The sequence below is a fragment of the Lepisma saccharinum genome, chromosome 22, assembly GCF_977018435.1.
Source record: "Lepisma saccharinum chromosome 22, izLepSacc3.1, whole genome shotgun sequence".
Taxonomy (NCBI): Eukaryota; Metazoa; Arthropoda; class Insecta; order Zygentoma; family Lepismatidae; genus Lepisma; species Lepisma saccharinum.
The window spans coordinates 6,330,736-6,354,575 of record NC_139250.1 but is presented as its reverse complement, the minus strand read 5'-3'; the positions used below and the strand labels follow the sequence as shown (position 1 = coordinate 6,354,575).

At 37.7% G+C, this 23,840-nt stretch overlaps 1 protein-coding gene across 30 annotated transcripts in view; it reads left to right on the top strand.

Annotated features, from left to right (window-relative positions):
* The window catches only part of LOC146004770 (uncharacterized), a 239,756-nt gene that overhangs the window by 6,755 nt on the left and 209,161 nt on the right, over window positions 1-23,840 (top strand). For all 30 annotated transcript variants that reach the window (XM_083143755.1, XM_083143761.1, XM_083143771.1 and 27 more), the window contains exon 3: window positions 8,507-9,272. In XM_083143755.1, the coding sequence (XP_082999881.1) occupies window positions 8,507-9,272 (766 nt within the window). The remainder of the gene's footprint in view (window positions 1-8,506; window positions 9,273-23,840) is intronic.

The window sequence follows — 23,840 nt, the reverse complement described above, 5'->3', positions numbered from 1 at the left end:
AAAACAATATCCCCCTTATAGCTCGGAACTGCACTTCTACCCTGAAGATGAGAGTGATGTTAGCCCTCAAAAACTTAGAGACTTTTCCACAACTCACCTGGTCGATAGTCCGAGAGAATCATCATTCGTCACCAGGAAAGCTTCAAGTCTTACTTCAGAATGATACTTATTGTGAAAGAAAAATAACAATGTATGTGTAACAGCAGTGTTGCCAGTTTATGGAAACAATTTCCAGATTTTCAATGGATATATTGTTTTGGATTTCGAGTATGAAATTCTTTTAGAGGCATACACATGACCAAAAAAGACATAGCTGAGATATCCTGTGTAGTTTTTAAGAAATAGTGAGTTAATTGCTGCCTCTTGGTCAGGAAAGAAATTGAATATGGGGCTGTAGACACAGCATCAGCCCTGGACCCTTGCCTGTTGCACGTTGCTTTTTACGTATTTTACATGTAAAATTTATATATAAAAATAACTGTGCAGTGGTTTAGAAGTTATAGCAATTTTATAAGTCTATCCCATAATATTACAAGATGTAATTTTTCAATCTCTACTTGTTAACAGTATCAATGGATGTATTGTTTTGTAATTCGAGTATGTCATACCTTCATATATATACACTAAGGAACAAAATTAACAGAGGAAATAAATGTTGTGTGTAGTTTTCAAGATATGACGCCTCAATTTGATCAAAACCAGCCAAAAGTTAAAAACTAAGGAGTAACAATGTTTTGCATTACAATATCTGCTACACACAATTTTGTACAATAATGAACACACAGTGTTATCATCAGACTTCCGTTGCGATGTGGTTGGCACAGAATGCTATCATACCAGGAGTCCTGTGTTCAAATCCTGGCTTTGATATGGTTATTCTTTGGGAGTGTCCCTTCATCAATTTCACATCATCAGTCATTCTATTTGCCAAAACTGCAAGTCTAAATAACAATCAAATGTTCAGTTCTTGCATTTGGAACGGCCATACTGTTGTCATGAGCTGGAGGAATCATGGCAAATGGGCACTTTGGGTTTGGACTTTCACGTTTATTTTTCCTGGAATACCCGAACACATTTGTGAGGTTGATTTAAAATAAAGTCTGAGGTGTAACAGGTGACTCTTTCTCACAACACCCAAATGTCATTCTCACTTCTATGTGGTACACCCTGGACTAGTGAAGCTCTGCCGTCTGGACCCATGGCCAATATAACTCTATGGGACGTGTTTCTGAATGTCCCTTTATAACAGGAGTTGCTGTTTCGATCCTTTTATGTTTTTTTTGGGCATGGATGTTAGATAAAACCTGAAATGCATAAACATAAAAAAAAAATACATGCAGGTAGATGGTCCAGGTTCCGACGAAAGATTATGGCCGATTACATTCCATTGCCTTTGGTCTTTTGACACAAAACAGCTGTAAGTTTCTGACTACTATAAATCAAGACACTTTTATTTGTGTTTGGACAAAATGATACGTTTAATGATATTGTACTTACGTGAGCAGTGTATACATGGTAGTATTGTGGAACAGTTTATCGTAGTACCCAGTCCCAACCGACACTGGTTGGTAGAGAATCGCAATCCGCTGATGAGTAGAGTCATGCTCAAACTGGCGATGAACTGGCTAGATGAACACTAAGTATAGGAGTTGACCGAGAAGTTTGTTGACGAACGTGTATAAAGATCTACTGGGAACTGTGTGTGTAGCCGCAGATGAAAATTTATGAACCGTTCTGGGAGGGAGGGGGGGAGAGAAAAAACATAGTGTACTGTCTTTAAAATCCTTTCACTACCACCAGGTTTGCTGATATGTCTCAACTGAGGGTAGATTCCTCCTTTGGTCACTTCACTATAGTTCCACCCCCTTTGGGGTTGTCTGTAAACATGGGGCTTTCACAAATAAAGCTTAAAGCTTGGGTCTTTATGACCAAAACACTGGCCTTGGGAAGTGATTAAAAAAAATTGGTTCAATATGAACCACACTGCCGTAAATTTCCTAAGAGCTCTTTAGGGCTGGACTTTGATTAGTCTCTGTCTCTGCTGGGTGCTTTAATGTCACGAGGGTGAAGACATATGAAATCCGGATCCTGAAGGAAGGTTAACGTTGAATTTCTCGTATCACTCACACATCACTGAAATAATCAGGACTCCACCTTGTCATGTGGCTCGAAAGTTTATGGGTATGAGGTTTTTAAATGCCTTGGTGCAGGTTTGTTTATTTTGAAGCAGCTGGTTGGTCTCACAGGAACAAGGGTGCCATTTGAATCTTTGCCTTTCCTTAGATCTGGGCGAAGAGTGAGAGATTTCTTCCAATAGGTTCTCTCATCCTAATTTATTAAAGGTCTGGAATGCTGCAACGAGTCCATCTCTAATATTTGACCATGACCATCTGCGCTGTGCGAAATTTATGTTGGCTGCAGCTCATCGTGAGTCTGAAGAAAGATCAAGAGGTCATGGCGAGATCACCCTGCATTGGTCTCAGGGCGCAAATCCATTAATTAACAAATTCTGGTTCCGTGGGAAGATAGTTGCCAATATAGAGACAGCTGTTTTGTATCAAGGAGTGGGGACATATCAAGACCGTAATGTAAAACCGGTCATACCTTCATCATTTATCACTATTCATTCTAATCATCGCAATAAGCCAAAAGTGGCAGAAAAGCGACATGAAATACCCTACTTTCGTCAATCAATTAAAATAAACTGGTTGTTCCAGATCGCATATACTGAATTGGCCCATCTCTTTCAATCCACCTGTTAGGAGCACCTGATTTTTTGATCATTGTTTGTTGATGTAGGATCTGAGAGAATAGGAACTGCCCCAACATAAGATAATACATGTCTGTCATGGTATCTGCCATAAAAGAAAGGTTCTACAACCGTATTGTGCATTAGGGCACATTTTCACCTTTGTGCTGTCTTGCAGAAACTGTGACCACCACATGTCTAGGCTCCAAGCCCAAGATTTGTACATTGTAGAAATAGACTATCCCTGATGAATGGAAAGTTCCTACATCACTGAACATGAAAGCTGAGATCATTGTTGATGTTCTCCCTAACGTTTTACAATCCTGTGCTAATTGTTTTCTGCAAGCCTTAGAAACATTTCAGTGACGTAATAATAATAATAACAACTAGGGCTGAGTCGTTAATTATACAGATTCCCACCGATACTTGAAAATTGAAAGTTGTTCGAAATATTGGTTGATATGTAAAGTAAAAATTAAAGTGCTCCCCTGTGCTTTTGCACCACACCGTTAAGGTGTATAGGGGTGTGGAGTTAGGGCCCCACACTTTCTTCATCTCTGCTGAAGGTGGGGCTGATGTGATCAGCATCACACCCCTGGTTGCCTTTACCCCCCAGAGTTCCCTCCACGTATCCACTTTATACGATGCTGGGTGGGTGCCGGAGACACTTGAAAAGGTGGGAAAAATCCCGGTTCTATCCCGCCGGGATCGAACCCAGGTCTCTCGCATGGTAGACGCTCTAACGACTGAGCTACAGTGTGTCTAAGTATTCCACTCTTAATAATTTGGATCAATTTTCCAAACATTTTTGATTAATATATTCTGGGATTACATCAGATTATTAAAGTATGTTTTATTTTATTAAATTTTTTTTCACACAAACAAAACTGGTATAAAATAAAAATAAATTCGAATTTTACACTTTGCGAAATTGTCACGAGGCATTTTTGCAGAGTACGTCAAGACCAATTTTTACTTTTTTTACTTTACGTCAAGACCAAAATGCTGGAAAAGTATCAGCTAGTATCGGCTCAGCTCTAATAATAGACATGGCTCAACAGCCCTTGAAGGTCCTTGGCCTATCTCCCAACTGCCAGTCTTTCTTTCACAATCCTACCTAGAGGTGTGGAGATCTTCATCCAGTAATAGGGTGATGTGGGGTCAGCATGTCAAACCTCAGCCATTGTAGGAGATTACCCAGACCAGGTTACTCTTACTTGTGGCTCCCCAATTTCCTCACGATGGTGCGTTGCCACCGGTCCTATACACAGGCAGAGAACCCAGGTGGACTCGAATCCATGCCATCCCGCAGTCACAGCACCTTAGCACATCATGGCCATGGAGGAGGACATTTAAGTGACGTGCTGGATCTTTTTATTAGAAATGTTCTGTCTGCCACCACCATGCATCTTCATCACCGATTTAATGTGCAAGGGTGATTTTTGATGCCGTAATTCTACTGGCATTGGCTGGGTTTTTATGACATGCCAGATGGAATTGGTGTTGCACCACAGTGCTTAAGACACTGCACAACTTGTACCTTCTCTGCTTTGGACATCATTTTTCACATTGCATGCTGCCAATACCACTGCCTATTCTTTTCTGAGTCAAATATTCCTCACAAACTTGGATACTTGTCTTGCTATCTACCAACCACATTAATTATCACAATTAGAAATTGCTGCATTTGAAATGTGACACACTGTATTAAGGATGCATTAGTGAAGATAATCTGAAGGAGTAGCACTTTGGTACAAACGATTCTAGCTTCCATCCTCTGTGGAAGTTTTCCCAGCATTGTGAAGACATCTTGGAAGATATTTGGTCTCCAAGCAAGATAACAGAACTGAGGGGCTGTTATTTTTCCCCACCACTTGTGGGGGCTCAGTCGGTAACGCGTCTGACTACCATGCTCAAGGTCCCGGGTTCGATCCCCGGCCAGTTCAAATCCGGGAACTTTTCTAACGTTGGAAGCGGCCCCGGCGCCCACCCAGCATCGAATAACATGGGTACATGGGGGAAACCCTGGGGGGTAAAGGTGATCAGGGGCGTGATGCTGTTCACATCACCCCCACTTACGACCGGATCAAGAAAGTGTGCGTTACCCCCACACCCCCTGTACGCCTTCATGGCGTGGTGCTAAGCACAGGGGAGCACTTTACTTTTTACTTGTATTTTACAGATTTTTTTCTTGACACACAGGTGCACATCAGCAAGGAATACTTTATACGTTTCTGCAGATTGATAGTCACAAATGCTTAATTTATAGGTTCTGGAATTATTTAACAAGAGAGCAAAAAAACTTGATATCTTTTGCCAAAATTGTTAGCCATGGTGGTTTATTATTTGATAATTGTTTGCTAAAATCCTCCCGAAGCTTCTACATCATCTGTTATAATGAGGGCAACATTCCAGTTTGTTGCGGTTTATAGTTGTTGTTTTTTTTTCCAATTAAGGTGAAGAGTTACATTTTCACACCAGTTGTGCATTTATTTCAATATCATCAGATTGGGCACTGCTACAAAAAAAAGGCGTTTGAGAGAGTATGTTGCAAATGGAAGCATTTTTTTTGTGTGTGACACAATTTTAAGCTAGACACAATATTTGAAATCTATGATGAATAAGAATTTTCAGAATCCCATGTATTTGTAGGTATGTGAAGTTTTTGTTTTATTTTCCCCTAAATTTCAACATTATTTTTCATTGCAATTGAGTGTTATTTTTCACAGTTTTGGGCAAAATTTGGTGTTAGTAATTTAAAATCAGTAGTATTTTTACTTGCGTTTTTTTTTCTATGCTTAAGATTTTCACATTTTAGTTCTACAAATTGAGACAAAGTTTAGTTTTAATGACAAAAGATAAATGTAAGGCTTACCTTTGTGAAAAATAATCAAATTTGTTGCATTTGGCCACTAAATATACAATACACACTGAACTGCCAAACTGCAATAAAATGAAGTGTGACAATCTCTTTTGATCAAACTTTCATCAGCTAGGCTAGAAGTAGAGTAGCATAACTCATAGCGCTTCAGGTAACTCTCTTTGAACAGAAAAAGTGTTGTTATCAGTTTATATAACATTTTTTGTGGTGTTTATCGCGTTAAAGTGCATAAACGCGTTTCATCACGTTTATGAAAAATGGCATAATTCACGTTATATTATTCTAAAACACTGAAAATTTTCCTTATTAACCTACCGAAATACATTTAAACACTTTATTTTGCTTTTCTCAACGTTTCAGTGTTATCGTTAAAACGAAAACTTCATGTCCCTACTTGTGGGGAATCAATTTCAAGTACGGCTAATCGAATGGAAGTTTCAACTTTTCCGCCTGTTCAATCTGCCCTCTCTTTATTTTGGTATCTTTTTCTATGTCATCTGAAGTTTGATGTTTCTAAGAGAACGAATATAATAATACTATCATAAGCACAATGCATTTTTCGTTGCCTTCTACGTATAGTTGGAATTGGTCGAATAAAAGCAGACTTTTTTGGGAAAAGAAACAGACTTTTTCCGTGGATTTTTTGGTTGGACTTTTTTCCGCTTTCTTCACAAAAGTGTCTGAAATCAATCAGTATTTTTCCTGTTTCTTGGTTTTCGTTTATCTCCTTACTGTAAAATAGATACACATTTCTAAATATAAAATACAATTTACAATATGAAATTCGTAGCTAGACATAAACAGTTTTTTTCAAGAAAGCTGGGTTTTTTGAATGGGCTGTTCTTTCAGAGTGTTATCTTCATATTTCCATATGCTTATTAAATATATTGATGTAGTATAAACATATTTACATAACTAGAGTAGTTTTGTGTGTGTTTCTAATGGTACCTAATAGTATGATATGATTTTCAATGTTTGAATTTGTTATACGAACACGTAAGCACATGAAGCAAAAAAGAAAATAATGCTATACCTTTTGATAATCTAGTATCAAATCTCTTTAATCAACTATGGTATAATCATAGTTCAATTATGTATAGGCTTGCTGTCAAATATAAAATTAGATTTAAATTAGTCGTCAACCCCTGGGTGCAACGGACCTTTTTCAGACGGTTGAATAAACACTGGCACTAAAACTGAAGCAGAAGAAAATAAGACTGGCCACAAATGGCAAAAAAAATCTTATTTACGAAATCTGAACTGGACCTACAGTTTGAAATGAGATCTGAAGCATTCTGCCTCCATTGAGGATTGAACCTCAGACCCTTTCTTATTACAAGGCAATATCATTACTTTATGCCACTCCAGAGGCCCATTCATGATTATGAAAGGAACCTTCTATCAAAATACCAGCATTTTTTCTGATAGTACTCGCAATTTGGTTTCTGTAATTTACAGGCTAAATTAAATCTTAATCTCTGATGAAGTAGCTAACAATCTTGTTAAGTATAGAGAACATTCAGACCGAAGCAACACATTACAGTGGGGGTGTAACATTGAAGTGGCAAACGACATAGGTCCCTTCAGTTCACCACATGCACAAACAAGATTGTGGCGACACAGTCGCAGCATCACCCATCCCAATAAAATACCAAGTCATATGAAATCGAGAACAAAGTATTCCCAGATAACAATATTATGTCATCCTCACGTCAGCTACGGTGCTATAAGAAAGTAGCTGGGGTGGGGTGATGCAGCCAATGTAAAAATGTTACGTCACACATGCAATACGTATATCTTCTCATTTAACTACAGACTTCCAAATGTGCAGAAGTTTCTATCTGCTTTTGCCTCTACTTTTAATATAACTCACAGATGGTACTTAACTGTATCTTCATTGGCTTGTACAAACAAGCATGCCTCGTGGTAGTCGTCTTTTCTTTCTATCTGTGGCCATGTTTTCACAGATGTTCCACATTGCTATGCTCTATTGTTTTGCTGTTTTCTTTCCATGTATGCATTTTGAACCTTCTAGAGGTTTTAGTTGACTTCTGCAAAACCCAAAAAAGACCTTCTGCAGGTACAACTACGGTAAAGCTGAAGGCATTTGAGAAGATGAAAAATTCAGCAAAGAGAAGTTACAAGAAGGTGTAAAGAACTCAAACATCATCGCATCTCCCATAATCGTTTTGAGGTGTTCTACACTAACTTACTTTATCTTCCATAAAAATTGAGATTGATATAGATAAGTGCAAAGTTCAGTGTTATTCATTCCAAATACTGCTGTTAGAAATCCACGTACATTGAGAGATCTGTAACCAGATCTGACCAATTCTGTCAGCCCAACCTGGCAGTTCATTATGACACTCAAAATGGTGCCATTGTGACATAGAATCAGCTCAGTGGTTCTGTGCATTGAATGGCAACTCACAATCTCTTTTGAAGATTCTGGGTTTGAGTCGTGATCTGAACTTGTGTGTTCCCTGTGCCTCTTCATCTAATAAATATTCATCAGTCGACAAGTGGCAGAAAACTTAATCAAGACAATTACAAAAACAAAATCAAGGTAAAGAAGGTATTTCACTTTGACCAGTGGCAAACACAAATTGTGTGGGATGTAATTTTTGTGAGAACCAGAGGGAACATAACTCCAATTTTGTATATTTACCGGAGAGGAATATGTCTCACTCTTAAAAAGAGTCGGTCAGTTAGAGAGATTTGACTCCACCTTACTGCTAAAGATTAGAAGTTGAGATATGTCAATTTATTTAAACAAAATTGAAAACCACATATTATATGTTCCTCTGGTCCTCATATGACGATATGTTCTGAGAATATGACAGTTGTTTGAACCATATTATTCTTTCTCTTCACAGGAATTACTCTCAAACCATCGGGAGACACATCCAATTATTATTTTAAAGGATGTGTCTTTCCAAGAAGTCAAAGCTTTAATAGACTACATGTACAGGGGAGAAGTGAATGTATCTCAGGAACAACTGTCGGCTTTAATTAAGACTGCTGAGTCTTTGAAGATCAAAGGCCTGGCGGACGGAGGTGACAAGAAACAAGAAAAGAAGACTGTTCCCCAAACATCTACATCCCCTGTTCCTTCTAGTGTGCCATCTCAGCAACATACGACATCGAGTGCCCCCTCGGCACCCATCCTTCCTATCGAACCCAAAGTCCCAGATGTTCCTCCTTTACCTGCTAGTCCATTGAATGTTCGGGAGGGAAGCATATCGCCCGTGTCTCGGAAACGTAAAAAACAAAGGCGACGATCCGGTGAAAGTATTGAGAGTGAAGCCACAAGCACGCTTTCGGAACCTCCAATCAGTCTTCCAAACATTCCTGCTAGTATTTTGCCTGTGAATACTGTGCCATCGAAAAGTTTAGAGACCGAAGAACACGTGGACATTAAAAAACAGTGTGTTGAGGATGTGAACGAGCCTCCCGAACAAACTCCACATCCTCCGTTGCTTACCCCAAAGACTGAATATCCGGACGATGATAGTGTTGAAAATATAACTTTGGACGATGATGATGATGAGTTAGATATGGATCGAAGCAGGGACATGGATCTGGATGCGAAACCAGGTCCGTCTCATGGTGGTGAAGGGCCGGCCTCAGGTCAAGGAACTGGTAAGTTTAATTTTTTCTCTTTTATAATTACATTTGTGTATTTGTGTCCTGGAATTTGTTAGGATATAAACATTTTGTTCCTCAACTTGTGTAACGTTGGAAGTGGAAGAAAAATAGGGTGTCGATGAGGTTATATCAGAAACATTTTGGAATTGCTTGTTACAGTTAAGGGCGTGGGGTATGGCAACTCTGCTGTATGTCCTCGATGATGTAGTGGTAACATTGTCGCCTTGTAATGAAGGGGTGCCGGGCTTGATACCCGGTGGAAGCACGTTGCACATTGGTTTGAACACCACTTTAAACTGTAGGTCAAGTCCCAATTAGCCATTCTGTGCATAAACTAGACTTAAAAGTCTTTAACAAATGACAATCCTGCTGTTGAGGTAAGTGTCTTGTGTGTCTGGTAGAATTACTTTAATAAATAGTGTGTACTATTGTGTTCATTACTTGTTTTTTTTTTTGGGACATACCACAACTATTGATATCAAGATATGACACATTCTTGGAGAATGTACCATCATGTTTGATTGTCATACAATGCCCTTCATTTGCCAATCATCCCATCCAAAACCTCACGTGAAAAGCCTTGAAATAGGGAAGTAGAAAAATTTGCTGAGGAATGATTTATGTAAGGAAATTTTTGCTACAAGAATGAGATTGAAGAAACTTGATAAGAAATGCAGAAGATGGAATGAAGTATTGAACAATATGGGGAAATGTCTTGAAAAATCAAGATTTTTTTACTTGCCAAGATTTGGAAATGGAAGTAAAATCACTTTTTTTTGTGAACCAGCATCTTAATGGTAGAAATTCTATGTATAATGTTTGCCTAGTTTTTTATTGTTCATTTTTTTTCGAAAAAGATTGAAGAACCTTTATTCTTTTGAACAGTAAGTGCAGTGTCACACTTGGTTCTTGATGTTAAAAGCACCACAGAATGGTCTGAATATTTATTTTAAAATTGCATGGAAAAGTCATGGAATTATACACTGTCCCTGCTAACTGTAGAGCAGGGTCGTACATATTGGCAGAGGGGGAGGAGGAAAATCGAGTGGTGAAAGCACAACATTGCCAACCGCATGGTCCTGACCGTACATGTACGGAAATTTTATGGCATGTATGGACGTACGATCCAGACCTTAGTCCGTACGCCAAATGCACGTCTTGTCAAAATTTGCTTTTGCAGTTTTATCCGTAATATTTCCCTAAGAAATTCTTAAACCAATCGTACGGACCTGGAGACAAAAATACGGTCTGTTTGCCATGTGCGTTCGGTGTTATCCATTTCAAAAGTTTGCAACTCTTACAGAGCGAAGCAGGGAAATCGGGTAACTCCCTTCGCCCATTACACAATCCCGTTTCTCTCACTGTTCATTGGTGGATCCGTCTCGTGTCACTACTTGCGCAGAGACTTGTTCTCGTTTGCCCGGTCTACAGTTAGCTGGTACGGAGTTCAGTTTTGCCAAGTTGTGTGGAAGTACCAAGTTGGACAGAATTTGTTACAAGAGCTAGATGGTCTGTTGAGAGATGAGACTTTTGTGCATCAAGAACTGCTCGTAGATTCACTATTCTGGGACAGGTAACATTTATATTTCCTTCCACTTAAGTTGGTCCTTCTAGATAGCATTATAATATCAAGTTCTCTTCTGTAAATAAAATTAGTTGCAGATTTATAGTCTCATTTATTGACAAACATCTGTAAATAAAATTAGTTGCAGATTTATAGTCTCATTTATTGACAAACATCAGTACTTGAAGTGTAGAGTTGATTAGTGCAAAGTGGGCCAGAGGATCCCACCAAGTGTGCCTGGCACATCCTTACCTATTGCTGCTTTTTCCTTCAAAGTTGCAGGGGTTTGAGTATATTGCTGGAACATAATGTTACAAGTTTGCGTTTATTGAAGTTTTATTTGGTACATCTTGTACCTTTCAGCTTTAGTGGCAGATTCCATAAACATTTTGATATTGTGTCAATCTCTCATCTAGAGGTTTTATTTCTTGGGATGTTTACATTAATCTGAGCATCATGAATGTACCCAATTGTTTGTATGCATGTAAATAAAACTGACAAATTGAACAAGAATTTTTCCAACAGATGTCAGACCAGAGTGAATTTTTGATTGCTTATGAGTTGTTTTATGGTGAACGTTGCTACATCATGATATGATATCCCCTCCCCCTTCCCAAGGTGGTGATGCAGGTGGAGAAGAAAGTCCATCTGACACTGACCTAAATACAGTAGAGAGTTATATAGTCCTAGACTTCTGTAAATCACCCTAATTGGAGGAAATCAGCAGCCATTTATCTTTGGGTGTAATACACTGGCTAGAATGGCTGGTTTGGATTTGCCAAGCATCTTGCCCCCCCCCCCTTTTCCTTCCCTTAAAGAGGACAGGCAAAGGCTTGGTTCCCTTGAGCATGTTTTCAAGGGGGGCGAAATGCTGCCAACTATGGAAAACCTGCCATTGGACCTAAGGAATCAGAAAAGAACGTGAGAAACTTCTCTGAAGTTCAACTTCGTCCTGGCCAAGGTGTGATCAGCCTCCAATATGGAAGCAACAAGGATGCCAACCAGAGTGGCATCAATTTTGGAAACACCAGACACATGTAAAGAAGAATAACCGAAAGCAATTACGTATTTTTTTTTTTTTTTTAACTTTTGGACAGCCAGTAAAAATAAATCAAAAGTGTTCAACATGCTGTATGTTTAGAATCGAAAAATTCCATATTTTGTACAAAACCTTACCAGAAAGTGAATTTTTAGAAGTCTTTTTCTCTCGTTCCACTCCATAGTGTGTGTTGATTCGAACAATTCCATTATTGTACATTCCTTTTTTTTATATGTATAACTTTCCTTTCATACTTGATGCTGTTGTACTATTATTAGACAATGAAAACAGGTGCTACATTATCCCATGTGTATAGTTTATATTGCTTTTTGCAGTCTATAAGCTAGTTATTTATGAAACTAGGGATATTCTACAAATTTTGAGATTGAGACTATGTGATAGAAGTGTTGAAAATTGACAGTTGTATGTATGAAGATATTTTATGGAATTTTTTGCTCATGTAAGTTATATATCCTTCACATTCCTTTCATTTTCTGTAATACTGTACATTTCTCTTGGAAATATATACTCTAAAGTAAGTTAAAAAAAAATTCAGTCCTGTCCTTTTTTTAACCTAGAGAAAGGCTGGCTGTTGACAGGAGCAGAAAGAAAAGATGTGGCAACACGTTCTATTGCCAACTATGGCATGTACTGTTTTTTTGGCAGGATAAGGGATGCCTATTTGTGGCAAACAGAATAATTATGGTGTAAATTTTTTGTCTTTCTCATTTTTGATTCCCTTGTATTAAAACTTCAATTGAATGTTTTTAATTTGTTTCATGTTTGAAGCGTAATAACACATTTCGATAGTGCCTACAAAGGCCTTCGTGGATTTTTTTTTGCATACTCCAAGTTTTATTTGCTACTTTTCTCTTTTCACTGCTTTCTTGAAGACATCTCTTTTTTTGTAAGCGTCCCACCATCAATTTCACTTAAGGTTGCGAATATCTAACAATAACAAGAAATTGGAACAGGACTAAGAAATGTACAATATAACTAAAAAATAATTGAAGTCACTAAGTGCGAAGTCAGAATCATTTTGAATATGAATAGTGAAATTATACAGTCAATGATCATTAACCTTTAGATGCCAGACCTCTGGTTGAAGCTGGTGCCTTTTCAAGCGGGCACTTTTCAAACTTGTCGCGAAGTACAAAATACATCGTAACTCGAACTAAGTGCCGTAAACAGATAATTTTTGTTTTCTTTCTCAAAGATGGGGCTTTTAGCAGAGATAGAATTTAATCGTTTTGCCAATAATTAGTGTTAAAGGAAGAAGAAGAAAGTTGAATTTTTTAAAAAAATGACACAGCATGCCCCTGTGCAGTACAGGCATTTGAGCATGAGTCTACTGTGCATGCTCATCCACAACAATGTTTATAAAAATAGCCCAAAATCATTCACTCCTTGGTTCAGCTAGGGTAGCAGACATAGTGTATGTACCGCACACAGTTCTTGTGTTTCCACAGCTTAATAGGCATTCAAGGGGACAATTTTATGGAAGGAGGAACGAAAATGTAAAAGTACTCAGATGTGCAAATGTTAGTCATGTTTTATATGACTGCATTAACTAACAATTTTAGACTGAGTATATAATGTTGATTGGAAACTGTATGTAGTAAAGTATAATTTTGTTTGTTACTTCTGGGATGATGTATCTAGTTTGCCTGTTTATCTTGCAGATCGTGATTGTGTGTTTTCTGAGTTATGCTTGTATCAGTGTAATTTTTATGTAAAGAATAAGTACAACCTAAATGTCCAATATATTATAACTGTAGAATACGAGGACCGACAATTAAGTAATGAGAATGATTTTATATTGTCCCACATGTGCATTCTATCTCTGAAGTAACGCATTCCTGATGTAGTGTGGTTCATAATTCACAACCTGGCAACACCTCATGATCTTGCGATAGGCATGCTGGGAATTATGCCACCGTGTCGTCACGTAATAGCTATGGAGCAGGGAGTGAACATCAAGTTTCATGAAGGACATTCTGAAAACTGCTTACTGGAATAAACATTTCTTGAATTCTATTGTTGTGGAGGACAAAACAGAGCATTTTACTACGGTCCTTGTACGAACTAAAAAATCGCTGAATGGAAGTCACTAAATTTACCAAGAGGCAAGAAAATGCAGCTCAAAAAGCCAAGGGTGAAGACAATGTTGTGTTTTTTTAATGATAGCAAAGACATTATTCATCTTGAAATTGTTCCAGAGGGTGAAAGTGTAATTGGTTGTTACTATCGTAATGCTCGGATTGATTATGGAAGAGAACTGACCGTATCAGACCTCAGTATCCTGAACCTGGCAGTTGGTTCCTGCTCCACAATAATGCACGGTCCCACAGAGCAGTGGTTGTCTATACATTCCTAGTCCAAAAACAAGTGAATGTGTTGAATCATCGTCTTTACTCCCCAGATTTATCCCCCTGTGATTGTTTCCCGTTCCCGAAAGTGAAGCTTCTGCTGAAATTATGCACTTTTGATGAGCACAGGACCAGTCAACAGGTTGTGACGTCCAATATTCAAGTCATACCACATGAAGACGTGCAGATGTCGTATTGATCGTTGGCCAATCGTGCCAATTGCTGTATTGATGCAGGAGGGATGTACTTTTAGTAATAAACAAGTAATGTTCAATTATTTTGTTTCCTTTTCACAATATAAAATCATTCTCATTACTTTATTGTCTGACCTCGTACATGTCAATATTAACTTCATAAAGTAAGATCAAAGCTTTCACCTGATTGGTTTAAGTAACAAAATCAAAATGTAGTCAATTTGAAGTAAGACAATAAAAATAGGAAAGATTTACTAATATGGAGCATTATGAAGATTTGTCAAGGAAATAGGTCGAGTGGCACTAATCAAAATTGTGAAGAGGGGAACTGGATGAATTCATACCACAAGACGAAATGTTTTGCTGAAGGGAACTTCAAAAGCTACTGAGAAGACATCAGACAAGAAAATATGCATCCCTCTAAATCATTAATATGCAGGCTACTTCAGATATGAGAATATTTTGCAGTGAGCTGTAGGAAGGAAGACAATAAAGTTTTCCCATTTGTAGCAATTATCTCATTGAGGCATTTGCACATCGTTGGATATGTAATACTGAAGGAGGTTCATGGCATTCAGTACAACCATTATCAACATGCAATTTATACAAGTCTTTCATAACATGTGGAACATATCTACTACTGATATACCTGCAGGTAAAATAGCAGGTTCTAATTTGCACAAGCTTGGAAAGTCCATTAAGACAATTGATGATTGCTGTTTGAGCAATGTGCTCAAGGGTGGTGTGCTTGTAATTCTGTGTTCTACAAGAACATCTTCATCACCTTGTTTACTTTTTTGTTGACCACTTTGTGCTGAAGACAACACTGGACTTCCATACTTTTACTTGGAGCATTCAAAAAATAACAAAATGATTGATTTCATAAAGTGCACAAAATAAGTGCATTTCATTATGTTTTATTTTTCTTGATAGTTTTGGAAGGATGATGAAGTAGTTTTTCAAGTGCAAAAGCAATTGATACATTTAAAATTGTGTGTTGTTTAAATTAGAAATTGATGTGATAATTGTCATGATTAAATTGAAATTCAGTAATAGTTGTATGCTGTCTGAATATATTTATGATTGAATTATTGTGAAGTAATGATTCTTAAATAATCCTACCTGCCTCATTGTGAAATAGGTTATGGAGGCTGAAAATTCTTAGAGAGTATTATAAATTAGGCATTTGTGTGTCGTTTGTAATAAGAGTCAGTGGAATCACTGTTGACCTGCTTTAATAAAATTAAATTGTGACTTCTCCTCCCTACATTTGGAGCCATGGTGGTCTAGTCAATAGGACATGGGAGACTCTGGTTCAATTCCCAAGGTGTGTGATCTAAGGTCAGACATTTTCCAACCTTGTCCCTGCATAAAGCAGCTCTGGAACACCCAGCCTCAATTAAATGGTTAGGGGGTTGGAGCATGGTGCAGATCACATCACCTCTGATATTGAAGAATGCGTGGAGCCCTACCCCCATATCACCCTATATTTGCCTCATGGCCTTTACCTTTTACTGACCAACATTTGGAGTATTTTTTAAAAGTACAAGGTGCAGTCAAAACGTTCCAAGAAGTGTGTCCTAACATTACCTAATTACCTTCCTTGTGCAGACACACACATGTGCTCTTTTGATCCGGCCTTAGTTGGAAGCATCAGCAGAAGGAGATTGGTTTGGAAATACATGCCCTTGAGTCCCATTTTCAGGGTTGGGAACAACCAAAAGTTACCCTAAATGAGATCCCAAGGGTACGGTTGTTGGATGATGACAGGAATGCTTTTCTCAGCAAAGACTCTCTTAACAAGCAATGTCTCGGTGACCTGATCCATGATCAGCTGCCATGCAACAAACTTCACACTAACATGTCTCAACAACTTCAAATCATCATCGACAGAATTGTGTGAATTGTTTCAACTCGATAATTCTTGGATCAGTGTTATACTTCTTCAGTCATTTCTTTGGTTCGGGATTTGTAAGATCTCTTGCAATACTGGTCATCCTCTAATCACCGGCCATTCCTAAACTTGGACAACTGTGGATTTCCTTAGTACAGTAACACTGTAAATTTGTAGCAGGACTAATAGGACTGTGTGATATATCAATGTTGAGTCGATATTTTAAAAATATTGAAGCGTCAATATCGTAAAAATATCTACACCTATATTCAATATGTTCAAATCAATATTATCAATGTTGATATGTCTGCATCGCTGCTCTTAAATTTGCTGGTATTAAAATATTATACATGTTGGTCTGTACATGCATTCTGTTGCGCTTGACAGTACTTAGCAACAGCAAACAGTACAAAACAGTACAGAATCCAAATTCGCCCCTGCTCGACAGTTTCCCCATCACCACATGATCATGTAAGTATGAACTTCTCCGTACTCACATTCACCAGGGAGTAGAAGTTGGATGGAAATTACTGCCTTTCCCTTTGTCGAGCTTTGATGAAGAGAAAAGAACGTTCGATATATGGCAGTGTGGAACTCTCTGCAGAAATCTGTGAGAAAGACACTTATTGGTGGTGTATCACTATTGCAGGAGATCATTTTATCCTGGTTTCTTAGGACTTGGCAAGAGCTACATTGTATTGAAATTTATGATTAATAATGACACCTGTAATGTATTGTAGTTTCTTTTGTAGTTCCTTTTGTCACTTAAGATCACGACCGCTATACCTATAGGCTACATGGTGCACATGTGAAAGAATGCTGTAGGCACCAAAAAGTCACATTTAGGGAACTGTGGTCGTGAGGTAGCGAATATCTTAAGAAAGAAATACAATACTAAAAAATAAATTAAACAAAGTTGATTCGGAAAGACATAAAGTCATATGCAAAGAGGCTGTTGATGGGAATGAGATAAGAAAGAAGAAAGCGTAGTGACTTATATTTAAAAATCTTCTAAATACCATGCAACAATCCATATTTAGACTAAAGAAACCTTTATTTATTTATCTAGTTTTTCATTTTTGCCGGTAGGGAGGGAGATCGGCCAACTGGGGGGCGTTCACCCTGCCCTCTTCTGGCACTGTCACTGCTCCTAGCCTCAAAACGATGCCTCTAATAGAAAAATGTTATTACAAAAGAATTTGGGCTTTGGCACTTTTTATATGTTGTTTGTACTAAATCGAGACCAGGCCAAGAGGCAAATACTTGATGTAGAGACCTAGACCGGTGTTTACAAATCAAGGGGAGACCTACCATAAAAGTAATTTACATCTCCAGACAAAGTCTTCGCCAAGTGCATCTCGTATCGTATCAATACAATCCTTATACTTAGGCACACACAGGTAACCAGCAAGTTCTATAAAGTAGGAACATAAAAAAAGTAAAGTGCTCCCCTGTGCTTAGCACCACGCCATGAAGGCGTATATGGGGTGTGAGGGTAACGTCCCCACACTTTCTTGATCCGGTCATGAGTGGGGCTGATGTGATCAGCATCACACCCCTGACTGCCTTTACCCCCTAGGGTTTCCCCCAGGTACCCATGTTATTCAACACTGGGTGGGCGCCAGGGCCGCTTCCCGGATTTGAACTGGCCGGGGATCGAACCCTGGACCTTGAGCATGGTAGTCGGACGCGTTACCGACTGAGCCACTGCGGCCACCACATTACTTTTTTATTGGTTGTTGCACGTATTTGTTTTCCATGATAATCAGAGGCAATCTCTCACCATTTGGTTCACTCCTGTGGTGAGCGGTATACCTGTCACCATAAACAACCTTTATTCTGACTTAACGTGTACTTAAGGAATGCAACACAACCATTCAAGCTCGCTTATTTCCAGTTCCTTGATTAGTGTGGTTAAAAACTATGGACTACATTGTGTTATGGGACTCCTGTTTTCGCCACCAAGGAGCAACACTATTCTCTGATTCAAATTGAAAGATTTAGATATGTCAATATCGATATTATCGTTATCGTCTATATTAATATTATCGGCATCTTCGATATCAATATCAACGTCGATATTTTCAATACTTGATATCGATATTCAATCGAACTTCAATATTGCACAGCCCTATTGATAGTGTCTTAAGCAGATTTTCCAAATTCGCACATGAACTTAATGTTCACACTGTTCAAATTGTGATAACACTCATGTGTAACTAAAAGGGAACAGTAACAACATTGTAGGCTGAAACCTGACCAGTCCGAATCTTCCCACCTCAGCAGTGCACACAATATCTCTCATTCTCTGTCAGGAGGGGAATTCTGGGAACTTTGTCTGCCCATCATATATATATATATATATATATATATATATATATATATATATATATATATATATATATATGACAGTATTACCAGTTGAAGTTGAATGTGAGACAGGAAGGTTCCCTTCATGCATTTTTCTTTTAATAATATATGGGGGATAGTCCGAAATAAAAGTTTGCTAGTCTGCCATCGGCAGAGAGTTTTATTCCGGAGAAAGAAAATGACATGAGCAGAAAAGAGGCACCATTACACTAGTTTTCCACATAAACCCCAGCAACACTCGGACACTTGTCCCTTTCACAAGTTTCAAGAAACCCTGTTTGTAAAACTATATGTCTTGTTTACAGATGAAGTTGCGCACGTCATCGGCAGTCAAATGCCTGTTCCCTTAAATCAGTTCAACTCGTCTGATGTCCTCTCTAGTGGCTGTGGATGGCCACTCTGGTCTCTCATCATTTCTCAACCCTTGGGTCTCTTATTTTAAGAGAAGGTCACTCTTTCCCGGCCATATCAAAATTGCTGACACCACCGTCACACCATTTATTTTAACATTACTTGAGGCCCATACACTTCACCATCTGGTTACGAATTTCTGTAATGGAAGTCCTATGTGCCCATTCATAGTGAACAACAGCTGACACTTCATCCTTTGTCCACGATTGCAACACACCTCTGTTCTCCATGCTGGCCAGGCACCTCTTCTCAACTCTTTCTGTCTTGACACAGCAGTATGCTGGCGCCCCCTCCAATGGAAAAGCTCGTCTGTCAGAAAATGAAAGAAGCATGATGACTGTATAACCACAACATATTACCAACCCAAAATCTCCATGCTTTCTGGAAATACACACGTGGGAACCTTTTTTCAGACTATCCCTCGTAAGAATAAGGAATTACCTTTTTGAATTGTTGTCTGAAAAAAATTGGTGGTACCGGAAGGCACTCATTTAGAATTTAGAAGGGGCTGAGGTGAATATAAATGTTTTTGCTTGAAGAACGTGCGCTTGATGTTTGAGACTGATGACACCAAGTTCCCAGTAAAAGAAAAAAACATACTATATAAACTTATCAAAATGCTTCATGATTTTTCAATACAATGTTCCATTTGTTATTTCATCTGAAAATTTTCATTATTCATTTGTCCATAATATTCATCTCAAGTTGTTAAAGTTGAAGTAAATTTCTGAAATTTCCCTTCTGAAAGTAGGTTTCTCTTTGCAGGACACTTGGGGGAGCTGTATTCGTTCATGCAGAGACATGCTCCTTCAGCCCCTTTTGAAGTCCCGCAGTTAGTTGTGCCTCCTTACAGTTTAGACAATCAAAATTTCAGTAGTGCAGTACACCCAACCAGTAGGGACGTTGTTTCGTTGACAGACGAGGCGGTCGATTCGTTGCTGCTTTCGTTCGCTGGTGATGTGATGTTTCGGAAATACTCAGTGCATACTGTCAAGCAAGCCCTAGAAGCTGTTCTCAAGAAGGGCATAAGTGTTACCCAAGCCTCTATTATGTTCGGCATTAAACGATCGACGTTGCAATTCTATCTAAAGAAATTGAACATTGTGCTGCGAAAGTAGACATTGTAGCGTTAGCTTTTCAGTATGATAAAGCTCTTCTAAGCATTTAGGAGAATACTTGTTTTTAAATTACTTGTTGCATTTGTGTAATAGTTAAACTGAATGTGCTTGTAAGTGTTCAAAATTTATAAAAATCTCAGCTTCAGAGATTGAATATATGGTCAATTTTGTGAACAATAATTATTATGCTTATAATTTTTAATGTACAATCGTTTATTGAAGAAGTAGACTTTATCCATGTCCACAGAATATCCTGTCATTTTCATATTTCTTAAAACAAATTTTTATTGCTTTTTAGTGTTAGTGCACTTCCAAGTTACATCATTATAAAAAATTGTAACAAATTTCAGTGAAATGGTTTGTAAATTACAGCAATTAATACATAGTTGTTGGGTAGACAAATAAATACAGGGCACCCAGTTGCCATGGTACTAAATTAAATCAGAATAGAAAACATGCCATTATAAAATTTTTCTGTCTCATCCGAATTTTAAAATCTATAGTGATTGTAGAGTCAGCCATATATTAGAATGTATTGCATCGTTATGTATGGTGTTACGGGTAGAGCCTTTTTTAGGAAAGCCACTTTGGCTCAAGACTTTATTACTTTTATCCAATTTTGTATAATTTAATAGGTAAATAAGATGTTTCAAGATCACATTTCAATGTGAATAGCTTTATGTTGGCTGGATTCATGGTCATCCTAGCCCATATTTGCAAAAATAATAAATTATTTTTTTAAAAAAATACTGGCTCCTGAGAAAGAGGGCTGCCCCACGAATTATTTGTAGTTTTGTCTACCTCTGCACAAGAATACATAACAGTAGTATGAAAACTCAATAATGCTGACAAAGGCAGAAATTTATTTTATTTTAAAACATAAACTAAACTTAACGTTTCAACCTTTTAGCAAGGTTTTCAACAGACTCTGTACCAAGTACAAAAGAAACAAGGTACAAAATAGGAAGGTGTATATATACACAAAAATCACTCCCCTTCAGACACAAGATTATTAGGAAGTTGTTTTTTCTGGAACAGTAAACAGTACAGTTGACAAGGGAAGGCCGGCCACCTGCTGGAATGTTCCAGAAAAAAAAAAAAAAACTTCCTAATAATCTTGTGCCTGGAGGGGAGTGATTTTTGTGTAAAAAATAAATTTCTGCCTTGGTCAGCATTATTGAGTTTTTCATATCATGAAAACAAGGCTTAAGAATGAATTGAACTAAGTAATTGCACAGCTAAGGCACAAATTATAATGACTATTGCTTTGGAAAGCTGGTTACATTAATATAATTGACAGAGTACTTTTTCTCGTATAAATTTATTGCGAGTACATTTATACTACAATGAACTACTTGTAGTCCATATGTAATTTGCAATTTGAGGTAATATTCATCAGTAGTCACTGTGTGAATAACAAATAAAGCAAGGTCTGATTGATTCCCTAACTGTTATAAGCTATCATCAGATTGTTGTAGTTCTGTTTCTAGGCATATATTACTAATTGTATGTCCATGGTTGATTCATTTTTATGTTTACGTATGGACTTTGTTAAATCTGAAAGTATAAAATTGAATGGAATCTGCATTATTTTAGCAGTATAAAACTGTTTCTTCAATGCAAAAATAGCTATTGTCTGTTGATTTATTTTTGTGAGTACTGTAATTTTTAAAAACTTAAATTGTTATGAAAGTTTTATGAAACATTATGCTGAATGAAATTTCATTGTATTTATATCTTCTGTCCATTGCAGTTTTGTAACAAGACTTGTTTATCTAGGCCACAAGTCTCTAAATAAATTGCATTATTTATGTAATATGCTCTATAATTTTTGTACTTGTGTTCTTCTAGTCTAGGAAGAAATCATTGTGTTTTTATCCACTGGCATGTTCTATCTGTAGTGCATTTATGTTCTAATGCATGTTACGTGGAAAACATAATGAAAGATGTTGAGGGTACCATTGTACCTACAACCAAGAGACATAAATAAAGGATGTTACATCATAAACTTGAACTTTTTTCTATGTGTATATTATTCTGCGAAGAATTGTAGATTCATGGTAGTCATACGTGCAGGTACCTATAAACCATATTAATAATGTAATATTAATTAGGAGTGAATACATATTCTACAACTATTGAGTATTTTAAATAATGTCACATTTGTGATGAGACCTTCTTCCAGCCAAGGATTTAAAGCCATATATGCACCAGGAGTTCTATTAAAAAATACATATTGAATGTAATTATGAATTGAATAATGGAATGAAATAATTTTACTCCTTGGGAAGGGGTAACTAACTCCCTATACCTACCTCACTTTGGTACACACATGATGTCATCTCCTGTGCTTTTCTTTCTTAAGTGGTTGAAAGTATTTATTTTGCTCTACTGTTCATGTACTGCACATACATTTATTTAAAGAGCTAAGAATACAGTGTATTCATAGCAGTATTGCAAAATGTTGAGCAAATAAAATAATTTCAGTCACTGAAGGAATACAAGTTCATGTTAATTTCGCAACATGATGTTTGACAGTTTTTAACAGATCCTGGAGCAACTTTCACTACTGATGGTAATCTGTACTGTAGTTTACAATCCCATTCATCAAGCTCCTAGTGGGAAGAACCTCCCTCCCCCCTTGCTGTCTGTTGATTGCATAGTTTGAGTTTTTTTAATCCACTTTGTGCACAGAGAGACCAATTGGGGGTGAACCTACAGTTTAAAAGGATCCAAACCATTGTGTGTGCCAACCAGGTATCGAACTCGTGACCCCTTGTTTACCAGGCGACGACATTACCACTATGCCACCAGGGAGTCATACTCAACTGCTTGTTAGGTAAGCACAATGAGTGATTGACTCATGGTCCTGTCACCAAATGTTCGAGCTTCAAATCCTGACCTGGGTCAGGCTGTAATTTGTGATTTCTTCCCTATCACTCGCAAGTAATTATCAGTCATCCTTGTTGTCGCTATTAGTCAAAAGTGGCAGAATATTGATACTACCAAAAACAGACATAATATGTAAATACTTGTTCAGTGTGTGCTATACTAAATGAAAGGGATGTTGTGTTGTGGAATCACACTATGATGCTTAGTACATAGGGTTTCGTGACTGCCGTCCGTGTCCGTAGAACAGAGACTGCCTTTTTTTTTCCTAGTTGCTCCTGAATTGTCCTTATGATGCTGTGATAACAGTGAAATGTTGGAGACTGAACTTAGGAGCATTCCCCAAATATTTGCTGTGCGGTAGTCAGTCATTTGAAATTCCTTAAATTTTGGAATTTTCATGTATGTGACAGACTTGGTCATCATTTTGTATGCCAACGTTTGTGTCAGAGTAGTCAGCACAGCATGCTACGATGCCAGGAGTCCCAGGTTTAAATCCCACCATGGGAATGTGTGTTCTTTGTATATGATCACTCATCCACATGTTCGCGATTAGCCAAAAGTGGTAGAAACGCGAAGTAAAATAAACCAAATCAATCATTTTGTAAAATGCAGTAATAAAAATTCTGTATCACAGCAAAACAATTTAGTCTCATATGGAGCTAAACCTTGAAGTTGATAAAAGCGAAACCATAGAAACAACATTTTCTGAAA